This window comes from Ambystoma mexicanum, chromosome 12 (assembly GCF_040938575.1).
Source record: "Ambystoma mexicanum isolate Mex_15411 chromosome 12, UKY_AmexF1_1, whole genome shotgun sequence".
NCBI classification, from domain to species: Eukaryota; Metazoa; Chordata; class Amphibia; order Caudata; family Ambystomatidae; genus Ambystoma; species Ambystoma mexicanum.
The window spans coordinates 1,236,458,667-1,236,478,234 of record NC_090936.1 but is presented as its reverse complement, the minus strand read 5'-3'; the positions used below and the strand labels follow the sequence as shown (position 1 = coordinate 1,236,478,234).

Sequence of the window (19,568 nt, the reverse complement as noted above, 5' to 3'; positions counted from 1 at the left end):
TTAGGCCATGCTGATGAGCGAGTGAGCGTAGCGGGTCAGCCCTGTGGGGGTTTCTGCCGGGATTGCCAGGGGAGGAAGGGGGTGGGGCATGGCAATGGATAGTGGCGTGGGCAAAGGAGGCGCGCAAGTCCCCCCTGAACAAAGACATAGGTGCCAGCAGTGCATGAGTACCAGTCGGGCTTACCTTTGCCTTGCAGCTGGTCAGAGTAGACAGGGACCACTTCGGCTTGCGACATTTGGGGTGAACAGCGGAGAGCTGCAGAGGTTTATTGGCCTTTGATCACAACCTTTGGGAGTCGGCTTCACCTCCCGGCTATGGCCAGTGATCCTTATTGGGTCTGCTGGCGTCCAATCCACATCTGGGAAGCTGCTTGGTGGGGCACAAGGGTTGGGTACGGTGCTGGAGGTGGCCATCTTATCATAGGCTACATCCACTGTGTGTTGCTGGGGGAAGGCATTCTCCTGTGTCCCATGAGGTGTACGTGCATCTGATGTTCGCAGCAGAGCTGCAGAGAGGTTTATTGGCCTTTGTTCACGGCCTTCGAGAGTCTGCTTCACCTCCTGGTTACGGTTGGTGATCCTTATTGGGTCTGTTGGCTTCCAATCCGCATCTGGGAAGCTGCTTGGTGGGCACAAGGTTGGGTATGGTGGTGGAGACGGCCATCTAATCACAGGGTACATCGACTGTGTGTTGCTGGGGGAAACACACTCCTGTGTCTCCTCAGGTAATTAGTGTGACATCTGTCATTTTCTGATTTGGATTAAAAACATTAATATTTTCAACTAGCAAAAAGTACCCGTACTCCGCACAGGTTCTGTATACACTCTCATTAATTGTTGAAAATCAATGGTCCTTTAGGTCGCTGTTCCGAGTTGCTTATCGCTTCAAGTGCTTTACATTCTGAAGTACACTGCACTGAGAATGATCATGTGTGGCTGGCTGACATACCCCGGAGCAGAAGTGGAGGAGAGGCGAGAGTTGACTACTCGGAAACGGTGCAACCTAGGGCCTTGAAACATGGTTTTCGAGGTCCCAATGGGACCTTTAAATTTTGTTCACCGCGTTGAAGTGCTTAAAATGAGCTCTGTCCGGTCCTTCTACAACCACATTGATCTTTCACTGATTTCAGGCAACCGTCTCGCATGTGTGAAGGGGCTGAAATCCGGGGAAAGGGGTGATGTGTCCAAATGTTATGTAGCCAGTAATGTCCAGAGGGCCCTAACAGGTGACTGCAATTATATATTCGCGCTAGCGCAAGGCATAGTTAAGGTTAACACAAAGTCTCTATGGTGTTTCCGAAAAATATGAAAATATTCTCGAGTAATATTTCGAGGCAGCCATCTGTGCTCGCACAATTTCAGATGTGTATATTAATGGTATAGTAGGTTAAAAAATGTTTACTTTGATCGCATTTTGAACAGCTTTTAACATGGGGTTTTCGCATAGGCAAAGAAAAAGAAATTAGAAAATCGACTTGCTCAATTTTGAGATATTAAGGACATTAAGGATTGAACATTTATCTATTTATGATGCATACGCACAGTGTGAGACAAGCATGGCACCAAGAGATGACACAGACAACAGCCACGATGAAGGGACCGATAGTCCACACAACTCCCTTCTTCCGAGTCGATAAGCTTCCTGAAGACACAGCTTCCTCGCCACGCTTCCCAGACTGCTTCGCTCTGCAATTCTCCAGCATCTCGGCGCTCCGCTATCCACAGGTTCACTCCTGGTTGGGCCAGTCTCCCTGCTGCTCTCCATTCTCTCTCGCCTTTACCCACCCGTTATACACCTGAGACCTATTAAGTGGTCTTCGGTGTGAGTCCCTGGATTGTCTTGCCTGACTGTATTCAGCCCAATCAATGGGACATGCCTGACCTTCAATCATGAATTCCTCCAAACTCCTCTTCTTTGTCCCAGTACTAGAGTGATGTTTTCTCTAGGAAGTGTGCATTGCTCTTCGATGTTTCTTCATCATCTCGTTACTTTGTGGAAAAAAGGGGGAAGGATAGAATACAATTGGCAATATCCTATGAAGGCTAAGGGAGGGGAGGGTAGGTCAGTGTTGGGAAAGGGGGATACTATGTCTTGCCTTCAGACACCCTCTTCCCAATCCCCAAGGACCCTCCACTCAGGTGATCCTCCCTTGCTTGCCACCCCAAGGGTCTGGATCCAAAAGCAATGGCACTTAATGGGCCACCTGAGCAGAAGATCCCTGGGGAATGGTTGTGAGAGTGCCTTCAGGTTTCTCACAAAGGACAACCTAACCAAGGTAACAGCAAAAAAATATGAAACAACTTAAAGGGGAAGTTCACTCAAAAATGTTATTGTCTCTAAAGATGGTCTGTAATCAAAAATATATATAAAAAATAGTTTTAAAGAAAGTTCCAATGCAAAAAATGTCAAGCACTAAGAGTCATCCATTTTGTGAAATGAATGAGCCTCCTGTGCTTGTGTTAAACTCTGCCCTTGCAGCAATAATGAAGCAAAAGCTCCCTACTGGGAACTTTTGCTTTTTACAGCCGGAGAGCAGAGACTGCAGTCAGGATCCTTCCCGCCGTGTGCTGCTGTGCTTCTTTTTTTTGTTTTGTTATGCTTTCCCAGGCTCCCCTGAGCTGGTGGTGCCCGGAAAACTTAAAGTGAAAGTCCAGGCAATTATAAATACAACCGCGTTGTATTTATGATTGCCGTGGTTTTCTTTTTAACTCTCCTGAGGCCCTGGAGACTTAAAAGAAAACCACAGCAATTATAAATACAACCGCGTTGTATTTATGATTGCAGTGGATTTCGTTTCAAGTCTCTAAATTTCTGCAACATCTTCTTGGCCCCTCTGGCATACTTGATCTCCACCTTCTCCCCTCATTGCCAGTGTTACACAGATGACACACAACTCTCCTTCAGTCTTCCATCCTCTTCCTCTCCTCGTATTCTCTCATTCCTGACTGCCTGACTGCTATTCAGGCATGGTGCTCTGCCAATGATCTCTGCCTTAATGCCAGTAAGAGGGAGATCCTTCTTATTGGGAAGCCTGCTCCTTACTCCCCCCCACTATCTGACCAGCCTACTTGGGTCCCCTTCCTTCACCCAATTGTGAGGTAAAAAACCTTGGGGTCACCTTTGACTCCTTTCTCTCTATCCAAACATCACTGACCTCACCAAGGAGTCCAACTTCCAGCACCACCTCCTCAAGGGCATTCTTTCTTTCCTCACCATCCCCCAGAAGCTCAATGTCTCCAGGGCCCTGGTTCTCTCTAGGATGGACTACTGCAACAGCCTCTTCCTCAATCTGCCTCTTTCCTCCCTTCAACCCCTTCAACTAATCCAGAAGAGGACTGCAAGTTTTCCTTGCCCTCAAGCCCAGGGACTGCATCTTTCCAGCCCTATAATCCCTCTACTGGCTCCCGGTGACCGCAAGGATCAAATTTAAGACCCTTTGCATCATCCACAAGGCTGTCTGCGGCCTGGGACCACTCTACATCCAGCTTTCCCTCCCTAAATACCTCCCTTCCGGAGTCCTTCGGTCCTCTGGCTCCATCTTTTAGCAGGTCCAATGTTTTTCCAAACAGACAGTGGGAGGTAGATCCCTTTCCTCAGCTGGATCCACCCTCTGGAACGGCCTACCTCCCCCATTAGACTTAAGCAAGATCCTGGGTGACGATCTGACACAAAACGGAGGCGCCTGTTAACCTCGGGCTCTGCTTCATCCTATGACTCACGGATGCTTGCATCATAAAATCGTCTTCTCATGCAAAACTGTTCCCAATTCTCACAGGGCAGCTGAATAGTGCATCAACAAAGTGCACATTCAGATGCCCATTTCCAGCACCATTTCACCTTTGCATATGAATGGGTTGTTTCTGCAAATTTCAAAGGGCATCCAGAATTCATATACAATGCCTGCAATGCATGATAGGCCTATTTCTGAACCTTTTGTGCAGTTTCTTTTAAAGTGGAAAATCAGCCATGTGAACCTGTGCACTCCCACTTGCATTCCTATCCTATAAAGAGGGATAGAAGTGCTTTTTTTGTTAACATTTCCCAGTGACAGGCTCTTTAACAGTCCGCCATGGTGAACAGCATTCCCAGCCTGCACTTGGGGATCAGGAGCCAGTTATACATCAGTGCCAGAAGTGCGTTCCCGACACTAATGTATGCAAGGGAGTAGGCTAACACATCCTACGCACTGTGCCATAGCCCCCCTAGAAATGCCTAGGTCACCTTTGAGCAACACTTAGACCCAACAACTGGGCGAGGTCTCTGCACAGTGGGTGGTATTCAAAGGAAAGCCAGAAAGCCAAGTGGGGACGACTAATAGTTCTTAGGAATAGACATGAAGATAGTGATTCTTTGGTATGTGCGCGTGCCAGGCATCTCAAGGGAGACATGACCATGAGGAGGGAAATTGAATGGGATTGGTTGGGATATTGTAATTCAAAAGATACCAAACCTTTTTGGCTTATGGTTGTGACAGGCTGCAATGAAAAACCCTTAGATAACTCTGAAAACGGCTCCATAAATACCTCTGCTGATGATTGGTTAGGGCATTTCAGTCAGATCTATGGTTCAGTAGGTGAACTGGACGATGCTGATTAAATGTATCTAGTCTGAAGACATTGGTTGATGATTTTTCAGTGGTCAAGGTTGGTGAGGCTATTAAACAATTAGGTTTCAGATGGGGTTCTGGGCAACCTGTATAAATCTAACATTACGTTATGGGCCCCTTTGATCTGTAATGTGATGAGGCCAGTTCTTATGTCATAGAAAATACCAGAATCATGGTACTTAAGTGTGATCATCCCTTTATTTAAGGATCTACAAGCAAACTAAATTGTTATCGGCCTTAAGTGACATCTCCTTGAAGATACTGGGAAACAAATCCATAACAAGATTCTAGAATGGGTGGAGGAAGTGAATATCCTCTGTGACGATACACAGGTTCTCGTCACTCCTCCCTAAAGGGGAACCCTTCCCTATGCGGCGAGGGAGATGAGGCCGCTACACAATAGTTCCTCTAAGGGTGGTAAAAAGTGTGAGCACCTCATAGGGAGAGACTCCCTTCATGGGGATAAGGACTCCCGTCCTATGAAAGACATCTGAAAATCCTTGTTTCCAGAGGCAATGGGCCCATTGACTCCTTCTGTGTCCCAACCTGAAACTACTACTGTGTGTTATGTGAATTCTCTACTATTGCATCTATAAGACCAGATAGGACTAAGATGAAGCATAACCAAAGAAACATACAGAACAACAGTGTAAAGGATTACCAAAGAACTGTCACAAGGTGGCCACTAGGATGCATGACGTTAACTTCAAAGGCATTGACGACAAACACTGGCGCAACGCTGGGGTGGGCCCAGCAATATAAAGTGAAGACAGAGGAAGGACTAAGAGTGTTTGGGAGCAGGAAGAGCAGCGAGGGAAGCTGGTGTCCTGCACTGCCCGAAGCGTCAAGAGACAGTCAGCCTCTAAAGAAGAAACTAAAAGGAACTAACGAGCCAGAATAAACCTTACTCACTGCAGAAGCATGAAGAATCCAGCAGTGGCTGTCCTCTCTGGGGTGGACCATGGGGTCCATATAATATGCCAAGACTGCTGCAGCAATGGTTCTGTGGAGCCACACAGACCAAAGAGGAGGACAGCAGGAATGCATGCGGCATGTGTGCAGAAACAACAGTGACCTGAGACCACAGGAAGAACCGCTAGTGCTCCCCAATGGAGATACAGGTAACGGAAGTTGCGCGAAAGCCTGGTGGGGTCCATGGAGCACAAAGAGTCAAGAATCCCTCAGGAGTGATCTCCCTCGTCCCAGTAGTGATACCCAGAGAACCAAGAGTCAAGTATTCCTCGGGAGTGAGCTCACTCGTCACAGTTGTGATACCAAGAGAACCAAGAGTCAAGTATTCCTCAGGCATGATCTCCCTCATCACAGCAGTGATATCCAGCAGGATGTAAGAGCCAAGTGTTCCTCGGGAATGATCTCCATCATCACAGTAGTGATACCAAGAGCACCAAGAGTCAAATATTCCTCGGGCATGATCTCCCTCATCGCAGTAGTGATACCCAGAGAACCAAGAGTCGAGTATTCCTCGGGAGTGAGCTCACTCGTCACAGTAGTGATACCCAGAGAACCAAGAGTCAAGTATTCCTCGGGCGTGATCTCCCTCATCAAAGTAGTGATACCCAGAGAATCAAGAGTCAAGTATTCCTCGGGAGTGAGCTCACTCGTCACAGTAATGATATCAAGAGAACCAAGAGTCAAGTATTCCTCAGGCGTGATCTCCCTCATCACAGCAGTGATACCCAGAGTACTAAGAGTCAAGTATTCCTCAGGAGTGAGCTCACTCGTCACAGTAGTGATGCCCAGGGAACCAAGGGTTGAGTATGCCTCAGGAGCGATCCCTCTCATCACAGTAGTTATACTCAGAGAATCACTAGTTATGTTTTCCTTGGGCGTGATCTCCGACGTCACAGTAGTAATACCCAGAGAACCAAGAGTCAAGTATTCACCGGGAGTGAACTCCCCCGTCACAGTGGGAAACTCAGCATATATGAAAAATACCAAAAGCACAAAGAACTGTCAGGGAGTAATCTCCCCAATAGTCACGATAGAAGAAGCCCTGATAAAGTGTCAGCAATATGAAGAAGAGTGGATAAAGCTCTTACACCATTGTTCATAAATCGTTGGGACGAAGTAAAGAGCTTTCTAAAGTCTTGTGCAAAGGACTATCAAGGAATAGTCTCCAAAACTCTTCTAGACAGAGTAGGAGAAGGGAGTCATTCTCCTGGTCTAGGTATATATGGTAAATGAGACCCTATTGCAAGATACTGCGGTGAAGGCAGCCCAAGACTGTATTGTTACCGTTCACTGAGCATAGGTGTGTTTTTTCGGTTGGTAGCCTCCATGTGGTGTTGGGCGAGACTATGTGTGGTTTGTTTTGTTGTTGTCGTGTTGTGCTGTAGAGGTATGGTTTGTGTTCAGTTCAGAGTTTGAGAGGTGCCTGCTGAAGGGTACGTTATTAGTAGGGTTAGTTAATGGCAGTACCTCTCCTACCCCTACTATTCTGACTAAGTGTGGCCTATATCCCTTCCCCTGTCGTACCTTCTGGTGTGCGGCAGTTACCACCCCCAGGGGTTCCACAAGGGGCGGTGTGTTCCCTCTGCCCTGCGGTCCGTCCGTGCGAGATATGGCTCACTACCACAAATGGGCTAAATGCAAGATATGGCTAACACAGATGGGCTAAAAGTAAGATATGGCTCACTAACACAGATGGGCTATAAGCAAGATATGGCTAACTAACAAAGAGGGGCTAAAGGCAAGATATTGCTCACTAACACAGATGGGCTAAATGCAAGATATGGCTCACTAACACAGATGGGCTAAATGCAAGATATGGCTCACTAACACAGATGGGCTAAAGGCAAGATATGGCTCACTAACACAGATGGGCTAAATGCAAGATATGGCTAACTAACACAGATGGGCGAAATGCAAGATATGGCTAAATGGCTAACTAACACAGATGGGCTAAATGCAAGATATGACTAACTAACACAGATGGGACAAAAGCAAGATATGGCTCACTAACACAGATGGGCTAAATGCAAGATATGGCTAACACAGATGGGCTAAATGCAAGATATTGCTCACTAACACAGATGGGCTAAAAGCAAGATATGGATAACTAACACAGATGGGCTAAATGCAAGATATGGCTCACTAACACAGATGGGCTAAATGCGGGCTATGGCTAACACAGATGGGCTAAATGCAAGATATGGCTCACTAACACAGATGGGCTAAATGCAAGATATGGCTAACTAACACAGATGGGCTAAATGCAACATATGACTAACTACACAGATGGGACAAAAGCAAGATATGGTTAACTAACACAGATGGGCTAAATGCAAGATATGGCTAACTAACACAGATGGGCTAAATGCAAGATATTGCTCACTAACACAGATGGGCTAAAAGCAAGATATGGATAACTAACACAGATGGGCTAAATGCAAGATATGACTCACTAACACAGATGGGCTAAATGCAAGATATGGCTAACTAACACAGATTGGCTAAATGCGAGCTATGGCTAACACAGATGGGCTAAATGCAAGATATGGCTCACTAACACAGACGGGCTAAATGCAAGATATGGCTAACTAGCACAGATGGGCTAAATGCAAGATATGACTAACTAACACAGATGGGCTAAATGCAAGATATGGCTAACTAACACAGATGGGCTAAATGCAAGATATTGCTCACTAACACAGATGGGCTAAAAGCAAGATATGGATAACTAACACAGATGGGCTTAATGCAAGATATGGCTAACTAACACAAATGGGCTAAATGCAAGATATGGCTAACTACCACAGATGGGCTAAAAGCAAGATATGGCTAACTAACACAGATGGGCTAAATCCGAAATTGACTTGTTAGCCAGTAGGGTAAAGCAATAAAATCAAGGAATTTTACGTTTTTTTCTGCTTTTGGTGGTTATTTTGTTCCTCCAGCTATTAAAGTTTATGAGGCCAAATCCTTAGGTATTCGTCAACATGGGGCTGGAGTTTGGTGTATAACTAACCTTAATGTTTTATCCTTAATCGAAAAGAAATTCCTGAAAAGTGTCCTGGGAGTTGCTTTATCAACAGCTGATGAATGAGTAAATTGGGAAACTCAGATGACTCTTTGATATTGGAGTTTAATCCTGTTCGACTATGGGTCAGGATTTGGGGGGGGCAGTTTAATGAGCTAATCCTAAACGATATACTACGACTTGAGAATGTGTTAAGCACTCCGTGGATTAGGAGTGTAAAGAAGGCTTTAGAACTGTTGTGTTTAGGTATTTTTCTTTCTAACCCCGTGTTAATTAATGTGGCTGCTGTCAGGTCATAAAAAAGTAACTGCACAGAGTGTGTAGCCTGCGGCTCTTCCCTGAATATCCAACGTTGTCTCGGTGTCGTTCCATGAATTCTGGTCTGGCGTCCCCTGAGCCGTGGACTGGATCGTGTGTCGCCTGTCGCCTCTGCACATCAATTCCCACCGCCATTATCCCCAGTGAGCTACTGTTTCCAGTGGGAATCTCTGCAATGAAGCACCCTTGCATGTGCAAAGCATAGATCCTGCTGCAACCTTGGGCGAGTGATGGTGGTGGTAAAGAGGGAGCAGGGAACAGCAAGAACCATGCATGGCTGCACAAATACTCTGCTCATAGCTCAAGTCAGCATATCCCAGTACCATCTTGCAGGAACCATGCACGGCTGCACAAATACTCCGCTCATAGGTCAAGTCAGCATATCACAGTACCATTCTGCAAGAACCATGCACGGCTGTACAAATACTCCGCTCATAGCTCAAGTCAGCATATCCCAGTACCATTCTGCAAGAACCATGCACGGCTGCACACATACTCTGCTCATAGCTCGAGTCAGCATATCCCAGTACCATTCTGCACGAACCATGCACAGCTACACAGTGCTTTGCACAGAGTGTGTAGCATGCGGCTCTTCCCTGAATATCCAACATTGCCTCAGTGTCGTTCCATGAATTCTGGTCTGGCGTCCCCCGAGCCGTGGACTGGATCGTGTGTCGCCTCTGCACATCAATTCCCACCGCCATTATCACCAGTGAGCTACTGTTTCCAGTGGGAGTCTCTGCAGATGAAGCACCCTTGCATGTGCAAAGCATAGATCCTACTGCAACCTTGGGCGACTGATGGTGGTGGTATAGAGTGAGCAGGGAACGGCAAGTACCATGCACCGCTGCACAAATACTCCGCTCATAGGTCAAGTCAGCATATCCCAGTACCATTCTGCAGGAACCATGCACGGCTGCACAAATACTCCGCTCATAGCTCAAGTCAGCATATCCCAGTACCATTCTGCAGGAACCATGCACGGCTGCACAAATACTCCGCTCATAGGTCAAGTCAGCATATCCCAGTACCATTCTGCAAGAACCATGCACGGCTTCACAAATACTCCGCTCATAGCTTGAGTCAGCATATCCCAGTACCATTCTGCAAGAACCATGCATGGCTGCACACATACTCCGCTCATAGCTCAGGTCATCATATCCCAGTACCATTCTGCAAGAACCATGCACGGCTGTACAAATACTCCGCTCATAGCTCAAGTCAGCATATCCCACTACCATTCTGCAAGAACCATGCACGGCTGCACACATACTCCGCTCATAGCTCGAGTCAGCATATCCCAGTACCATTCTGCACGAACCATGCACAGCTGCACAGTGCTTTGCACAGAGTGTGTAGCATGCGGCTCTTCCCTGAATATCCAACATTGCCTCAGTGTCGTTCCATGAATTCTGGTCTGGCGTCCCCCGAGCCGTGGACTGGATCGTGTGTCGCCTCTGCACATCAATTCCCACCGCCATTATCACCAGTGAGCTACTGTTTCCAGTGGGAGTCTCTGCAGATGAAGCACCCTTGCATGTGCAAAGCATAGATCCTACTGCAACCTTGGGCGAGTGATGGTGGTGGTAAAGAGTGAGCAGGGAACGGCAACAACCATGCACGGCTGCACAAATACTCGGCTCATAGGTCAAGTCAGCATATCCCAGTACCATTCTGCAGGAACCATGCACGGCTGCACAAATACTCCGCTCATAGGTCAAGTCAGCATATCTCAGTACCATTCTGCAAGAACCATGCACGGCTGCACAAATACTCCGCTCATAGCTTGAGTCAGCAAATCCCAGTACCATTCTGCAAGAACCATGCACGGCTGCACACATACTCCGCTCATAGCTCAGGTCATCATATCCCACTACCATTCTGCAAGAACCATGCACGGCTGCACACATACTCCGCTCATAGCTCAGGTCAGCATATCCCTGCACCATTCTGCATGAACCATGCACAGCTGCACACATACTCCGCTCATAGCTCAGGTCTGCATATCCCAGTACCATTCTGCAAGAACCATGCGCACTGCACGCGTACTCCGCTCATAGCTCAAGTCAGCATATCCCAGTACCATTGTGCAAGAACCATGCACCGCTGCACAAATACTCTGCTTATATCTCGAGTCAGCATATCCCAGTACCATTTTGTAAGAACCATGCGCGGCTGCACACATACTCCGCTCATAGCTCAAGTCAGCATATCCCAGTACCATTCTGCAAGAACCATGCACGGCTGCACACATACTCCGCTCATAGCTCGAGTCAGCATATCCCACTACCATTCTGCAGGAACCATGCACGGCTGCACACATACTCCGCTCATAGCTCAGGTCAGCATATCCCACTACCATTCTGCAGGAAACATGCACGGCTGCACACATACTCCGCTCATAGCTCAAGTCAGCATATCCCAGTACCATTCTGCACGAATCATGCACAGCTGCACAGTGCTTTGCACAGAGTGTGTAGCATGCGGCTCTTCCCTGAATATCCAACATTGCCTCAGTGTCGTTCCATGAATTCTGGTCTGGCGTCCCCCGAGCCGTGGACTGGATCGTGTGTCGCCTCTGCACATCAATTTCCACCGCCATTATCACCAGTGAGCTACTGTTTCCAGTGGGAGTCTCTGCAGATGAAGCACCCTTGCATGTGCAAAGCATAGATCCTACTGCAACCTTGGGCGAGTAATGGTGGTGGTAAAGAGTGAGCAGGGAATGGCAAGAACCATGCACGGCTGCACAAATACTCCGCTCATAGGTCAAGTCAGCATATCCCAGTACCATTCTGCAGGAACCATGCACGGCTGCACAAATACTCTGCTCATAGCTCAAGTCAGCATATCCCAGTACCATTCTGCAGGAACCATGCACGGCTGCACAAATACTCCGCTCATAGGTCAAGTCAGCATATCCCAGTACCATTCTGCAAGAACCATGCACGGCTTCACAAATACTCCGCTCATAGCTTGAGTCAGCATATCCCAGTACCATTCTGCAAGAACCATGCATGGCTGCACACATACTCCGCTCATAGCTCAGGTCATCATATCCCACTACCATTCTGCAAGAACCATGCACGGCTGCACACATACTCCGCTCATAGCTCAGGTCAGCATATCCCAGCACCATTCTGCATGAACCATGCACAGCTGCACACATACTCCGCTCATAGCTCAGGTCAGCATATCCCAGTACCATTCTGCAAGAACCATGCGCACTGCACGCATACTCCGCTCATAGCTCAAGTCAGCATATCCCAGTACCATTCTGCAAGAACCATGCACCGCTGCACAAATACTCTGCTTATATCTCGAGTCAGCATATCCCAGTACCATTTTGCAAGAACCATGCGCGGCTGCACACATACTCCGCTCATAGCTCAAGTCAGCATATCCTAGTACCATTCTGCAGAAACCATGCACGGCTGCACAAATACTCCGCTCATAGGTCAAGTCAGCATATCCCAGTACCATTCTGCAAGAACCATGCACGGCTTCACAAATACTCCGCTCATAGCTCAGGTCATCATATCTCACTACCATTCTGCAAGAACCATGCACGGCTGCACACATACTCCGCTCATAGCTCAGGTCAGCATATCCCAGCACCATTCTGCATGAACCATGCACAGCTGCACACATACTCCGCTCATAGCTCAGGTCAGCATATCCCAGTATCATTCTGCAAGAACCATGCGCACTGCACGCATACTCCGCTCATAGCTCAAGTCAGCATATCCCAGTACCATTCTGCAAGAACCATGCACCGCTGCACAAATACTCTGCTTATATCTCGAGTCAGCATATCCTACTACCATTGTGCAAGAACCATGCACCGCTGCACAAATACTCTGCTTATATCTCGAGTCAGCATATCCCAGTACCATTTTGCAAGAACCATGCGCGGCTGCACACATACTCCGCTCATAGCTCAAGTCAGCATATCCCACTACCATTCTGCAGAAACCATGCACGGCTGCACACATACTCCGCTCATAGCTCAGGTCATCATATCCCACTACCATTCTGCAAGAACCATGCACGGCTGCACACATACTCCGCTCATAGCTCAGGTCAGCATATCCCAGTACCATTCTGCAAGAACCATGCACGGCTGCACACATACTCCGCTCATAGCTCAGGTCAGCATATCCCAGCACCATTCTGCATGAACCATGCACAGCTGCACACATACTCCGCTCATAGCTCAGGTAATAATACCCCAGTACCATTCTGCATGAACCATGCACAGCTGCACACATACTCCGCTCATAGCTCAGGTCAGCATATCCCAGTACCATTTTGCAAGAACCATGCGCGGCTGCACACATACTCCGCTCATAGCTCAAGTCAGCATATCCCACTACCATTCTGCAGAAACCATGCACGGCTGCACACATACTCCGCTCATAGCTCAGGTCATTATATCCCAGCACCATTCTGCATGAACCATGCACGGCTGCACACATACTCCGCTCATAGCTCAGGTCATCATACCCCAGTATCATTCTGCATGAACCATGCACGGCTGCACACATACTCAGCTCAGAGCTCAGGTCAGCATATCCCAGTACCATTCTGCATGAACCATGCACGGCTGCACACATACTCCGCTCATAGCTCAGGTCATCATATCCCACTACCATTCTGCATGAACCATGCACAGCTGCACACATACTCCGCTCATAGCTCAGGTCAGCATATCCCAGCACCATTCTGCATGAACCATGCACGGCTGCACACATACTCCGCTCATAGCTCAGGTCATCATACCCCAGTACCATTCTGCATGAACCATGCACGGCTGCACACATACTCAGCTCAGAGCTCAGGTCAGCATATCCCAGTACCATTCTGCATGAACCATGCACAGCTGCACACATACTCCGCTCATAGCTCAGGTCAGCATATCCCAGTACCATTCTGCAAGATCCATGCGCAGCTGCACACATACTCTGCTTATATCTCGAGTCAGCATATCCCAGTACCATTCTGCAGGAACCATGCACGGCTGCACACATACTCAGCTCAGAGCTCAAGTCAGCATATCCCAGTACCATTCTGCAAGAACCATGCACCGCTGCACAAATACTCCGCTTATATCTCGAGTCAGCATATCCCAGTACCATTCTGCAAGAACCATGCACAGCTGCACACATACTCCGCTCATAGCTCAGGTCATCATATCCGAGCACCATTCTGCAGGAACCATGCACGGCTGCACACATACTCCGCTCATAGCTCAGGTCATCATATCCCACTACCATTCTGCAGGAACCATGCACGGCTGCACACATACTCCTCTCATAGCTCCGGTCAGCATATCCCAGCACCATTCTTCAAGAACCATGCACGGCTGCACACATACTCCGCTCATAGCTCAGGTCACCATATCCCACTACCATTTTGCAAGAACCATGCACGGCTGCACACATACTCCGCTCATAGCTCAGGTCAGCATATCCCAGTACCATTCTGCAGGAACCATGCACGGCTGCACACATACTCAGCTCAGAGCTCAAGTCAGCATATCCCAGTACCATTCTGCAAGAACCATGCACCGCTGCACAAATACTCCGCTTATATCTCGAGTCAGCATATCCCAGTACCATTCTGCAAGAACCATGCACAGCTGCACACATACTCCGCTCATAGCTCAGGTCATCATATCCAAGCACCATTCTGCAGGAACCATGCACGGCTGCACACATACTCCGCTTATAGCTCAGGTCATCATATCCCACTACCATTCTGCAGGAACCATGCACGGCTGCACACATACTCCGCTCATAGCTCAGGTCAGCATATCCCAGCACCATTCTGCAAGAACCATGCACGGCTGCACACATACTCCGCTCATAGCTCAGGTCACCATATCCCACTACCATTCTGCAAGAACCAGGCACGGCTGCACACATACTCCGCTCATAGCTCAGGTCAGCATATCCCAGCACCATTCTGCAGGAACCATGCACAGCTGCACACATACTCCGCTCATAGCTCAGGTCAGCATATCCCCAGCACCACTTGTCAAGATCTGAGATCTTTGATCGCTCATTTGCTGTTACAGGTGTAAGCCATTCCTTTAGGAATCTATCATTGCCTTTCAATCGATACTGAGTTACTCTGCTCCCTTAGCCTCTTTACGATGATTATTGATTGCGATGTCACTACGCACTCAGAGTCCTTGGTTCCTTTGAGAATGTGTGAAAGCAGAGCTAAGAAGGACTTGGGATCCCAGAGCAGCCCCTCAGCATAGGGCTGCTATCTGGCATGCCATCTGTGTAGGATCTTGAACTTCAGCTAGAAAGGGAGTCTAAGCACAATCCACAGGTGCTTTCCCAGGTGTGGAGTAGCATGGAGCTCCGACCTTGCTCCTAGAACCATATGTCCCACTGCAGTCTGGGAGAACTGCAGGGTGAGCCCTCTCAATGGATGCACACGTTCTGCACACTTTGTTCCGCTAGCCTGAGCTTGAGTGAGGGCAAGGAGGGTTCATGACATGGAGGGGGAAGGAGAGCTTGAGTGAGGGCAAGGAGGGGTCATGGCATGGAGGGGGAAGGGGAGCTTGAGTGAGAGCAAGGAGGGCGCATGGCATGGGGTGGAAGGAGAGCTTGAGTGAGGGCAAGGAGGGGTCATGGCATGGGGTGGAAGGAGAGCTTGAGTGAGGGCAAGGAGGGGTCCTGGCATGGGGTGGAAGGAGAGCTTGAGTGAGGGCAAGGAGGGGTCATGGCATGGGGTGGAAGGAGAGCTTGAGTGAGGGCAAGGAGGGGTCCTGGCATGGGGTGGAAGGAGAGCTTGAGTGAGGGCAAGGAGGGGTCATGGCATGGAGGGGGAAGGAGAGCTTGAGTGAGGGCAAGGAGGGGTCCTGGCAAGGGGGGAAGGAGAGCTTGAGTGAGGGCAAGGAGGGGTCATGGCATGGAGGGGGAAGGAGAGCTTGAGTGAGAGCAAGGAGGGCGCATGGCATGGGGTGGAAGGAGAGCTTGAGTGAGGGCAAGGAGGGGTCATGGCATGGAGGGGGAAGGAGAGCTTGAGTGAGGGCAAGGAGGGGTCATGGCATGGAGGGGGAAGGAGAGCTTGAGTGAGGGCAAGGAGGGGTCCTGGCATGGGGTGGAAGGAGAGCTTGAGTGAGGGCAAGGAGAGGTCCTGGCATGGGGTGAAAGGAGAGCTTGAGTGAGGGCAAGGAGAGGTCCTGGCATGGGGGGAAGGAGAGCTTGAGTGAGGGCAAGGAGAGGTCCTGGCATGGTGGGGAAGGAGAGCTTGAGTGAGGGCAATGAGAGGTCCTGGCATGGGGTGGAAGGAGAGCTTGAGTGAGGGCAAGGAGGGCGCATGGCATGAGAGGAGATGAGGAGAGTTGTGAAATTTGGCAGAGTCGATGCTTGAGGCGAGGGTCAGCAGGGGGTCTCTGTGGGATCCGAAGATTTGACATGAGGCGAAGGCGAAATATGTTATGTGTTCTTATGTGAGTCCCGGCGTCCACGCTGATCCAGGATATCTAATGGTGCTGCATTGCAAGATTGCCTGTGTGCGTTATTCCATCACATGCCTGCAGTAACTCACCCAGGCGAATGCCTGTGTGCATTATTCCATCACGTGCCTGCAGTAACTCACCCAGGAGAATGCCTGTGTGCATTATTCCATCACGTGCCTGCAGTAACTCACCCAGGCGAATGCCTGTGTGCATTATTCCATCACATGCCTGCAGTAACTCACCCAGGAGAATGCCTGTGTGCATTATTCCATCACATGCCTGCAGTAACTCACCCAGGAGAATGCCTGTGTGCATTATTCCATCACATGCCTGCAGTAACTCACCCAGGAGAATGCCTGTGTGCATTATTCCATCACATGCCTGCAGTAACTCACCCAGGAGAATGCCTGTGTGCATTATTCCATCACATGCCTACAGTAACTCACCCAGGAGAATGCCTGTGTTCATTATCACCTCACATGCCTGCAGTAACTCACCCAGGAGAATGCCTGTGCCTGTTATTCCAGCACGTGCCTGCAGTTACTCACCCAGGAGAATGCCTGTGCCTGTTATTCCAGCACGTGCCTGCAGTTACTCACCCAGGAGAATGCCTGTGTGCGTTATTCCATCACGTGCCTGCAGTAACTCACCCAGGAGAATGCCTGTGCCTGTTATTCCAGCACGTGCCTGCAGTTACTCACGCAGGAGAATGCCTGTGTGCGTTATTCCATCACGTGCCTGCAGTAACTCACGCAGGAGCATGCCTGTGTGCGTTACTCCATCACGTGCCTGCAGTAACTCACCCAGGAGCATGCCTGTGTGCGTTACTCCATCACGTGCCTGCAGTAACTCACCCAGGAGCATGCCTGTGTGCGTTATTCCATCACGTGCCTGCAGTAACTCACGCAGGAGAATGCCTGTGTGCGTTACTCCATCACGTGCCTGCAGTAACTCACCCAGGAGAATGCCTGTGTGCGTTATTCCATCACGTGCCTGCAGTAGCTCACCCAGGAGAATGCCTGTGTGCGTTATTCCACCACGTGCCTGCAGTAGCTCACCCAGGAGAATGCCTGTGTGCGTTATTCCACCACGTTCCTGCTGTTTCCACCACGTGCCTGCAGTTGCTCACCCAGGAGAATGCCTGTGTGCGTTATTCCATCCCGTGCCTGCAGTAGCTCACCCAGGAGAATCCCTGTGTGCGTTATTCCACCACGTGCCTGCAGTTGCTCACCCAGGAGAATGCCTGTGTGCGTTATTCCATCACGTGCCTGCAGTAGCTCACCCAGGAGAATGCCTGTGTGCGTTATTCCACCACTTGCCTGCAGTTGCTCACCCAGGAGAATGCCTGTGTGCGTTATTTCACCACGTGCCTGCAGTATCTCACCCAGGAGAATGCCTGTGTGCGTTATTCCATCACGTGCCTGCAGTAGCTCACCCAGGAGAATGCCTGTGTGCGTTATTCCACCACGTGCATGCAGTTACTCACCCAGGAGAATGCCTGTGTGCGTTATTCCATCACGTGCCTGCAGTAACGCACCCAGGAGATTGCCTGTGTGCGTTATTCCATCACGTGCCTGCAGTTGCTCACCCAGGAGAATGCCTGTGTGCGTTATTCCACCACGTGCCTGCAGTATTTCACCCAGGAGAATGCCTGTGTGCGTTATTCCATCACGTGCCTGCAGTTGCTCACCCAGGAGAATGCCTGTGTGCGTTATTCCACCACGTGCCTGCAGTATCTCACCCAGGAGAATGCCTGTGTGCGTTATTCCATCACGTGCCTGCAGTTACTCACCCAGGAGAGAACCTGTGTGCGTTATTCCACCACGCGCCTGCAGTAGCTCACCCAGGAGAATGCCTGTGAGCGTTATTCCACCACGTGCCTGCAGTAGCTCACCCAGGAGAATGCCTGTGTGCGTTATTCCATCACATGCCTGCAGTAACTCACCCAGGAGCTGCTCATTATGTGATGAATGTCTGAAACTAATATCTGTATTACAGAAGTCCTTCTTTTGCATGTGCAGTACACAGACATTTACATTGCGGACTCGCTTGTTTGTTCTTTTGTCTGCAGGGAAACATTCTAGTGAATGGTTTAAACATTGTGGAAGCCGACGTCACTGCAAAGAATGGTCGCATCTACACCCTGGACGGCGTCCTGTGTCCTCCCTCAATCCTGCCGGTTCTTCCTCACAGATGTGATGACACCAAAAGCGAAATAAAAAAGGTAAATACCGGTGGGTGTATAGTTTAATGCTGACATCCGCACTGACAGCAGATAATCATTTTGTAGGCCTATATTCCTTACGTTTCTTCTAACCTGATTACAGCTCCTTCAGCGCCACCATTGCAAAATATGCCAGGATGGTACAATCACGTCCATTATGCCAGGCCGCAAACTGGGCATGGCTTGAATTCCGCAAAGAATGTGGCATTTGGTCCAGTGTATGGTGAAGTATTCCACCCACACAGTGTGTGAGCAATGGGTGGGAGAGCAGCCATGGAATGGCAGAGCTGGAGACATATCAGAGAACGAGTGAATGATAGACAAGCCAAGGGAGCCCTCTCCATCTCTCAGCAGCACGCCTTTCTTTTCCGGAACTTTCCCTGGTCCTTTTATTGCGGTGTGTCATGCCATATACAGAAGGGGCGACATTGTCACAATAGGCTGGTCTTTCTCTGTGACGTCACAAGGAGGCTATGAAATGTCCACAGTCTCTGCAAGGTTTGTTTTAAAGACTGACTGGGAGTACCCCCCTTGTGTTTGCGCCTCTCTCTGTTTTTTCGCCACCCCAGAGAGGATGAGACGCTTCAGTGCAGGGGAAGGGAAACAACTGATCTTTGGTTCTTGTTCCTTTGTATAAATACACCCCTTTGGTCCTTAATTGTGCCCTCTTAGCCAGAGCATGCAACAGCCTCATGACTAGTAATACTGGAGCCAGTGCGGAGTACGTCGACCACCTCGTAGTCTTGCACAGGGCCCTTACACCATCCAGGGCGAATGCAAACTATTTCAGGCGCCAAAAGGGTTATTTGTCTGAACCCCCTTGTCTCTGTTTACTGGCTGTTAGACCATACCTTCCCCCATCTGCTAAACCTCTGAATGTGTAGCCTGTACCATGTGTCAATCTCTGGCCTCAGCGAGGATCCTCGCCCTTTGAATGGA

The 19,568-nt window shown here is 49.2% G+C and overlaps 1 protein-coding gene across 1 annotated transcript in view; it reads left to right on the top strand.

Annotated features, from left to right (window-relative positions):
• Positions 1–19,568, top strand: part of STAB2 (stabilin 2) — a 1,783,079-nt gene that overhangs the window by 413,724 nt on the left and 1,349,787 nt on the right. Inside the window, exon 18 of the mRNA XM_069629923.1 lies at positions 18,477–18,629. Coding sequence (XP_069486024.1) covers positions 18,477–18,629 — 153 coding nt within the window. The remainder of the gene's footprint in view (positions 1–18,476; positions 18,630–19,568) is intronic.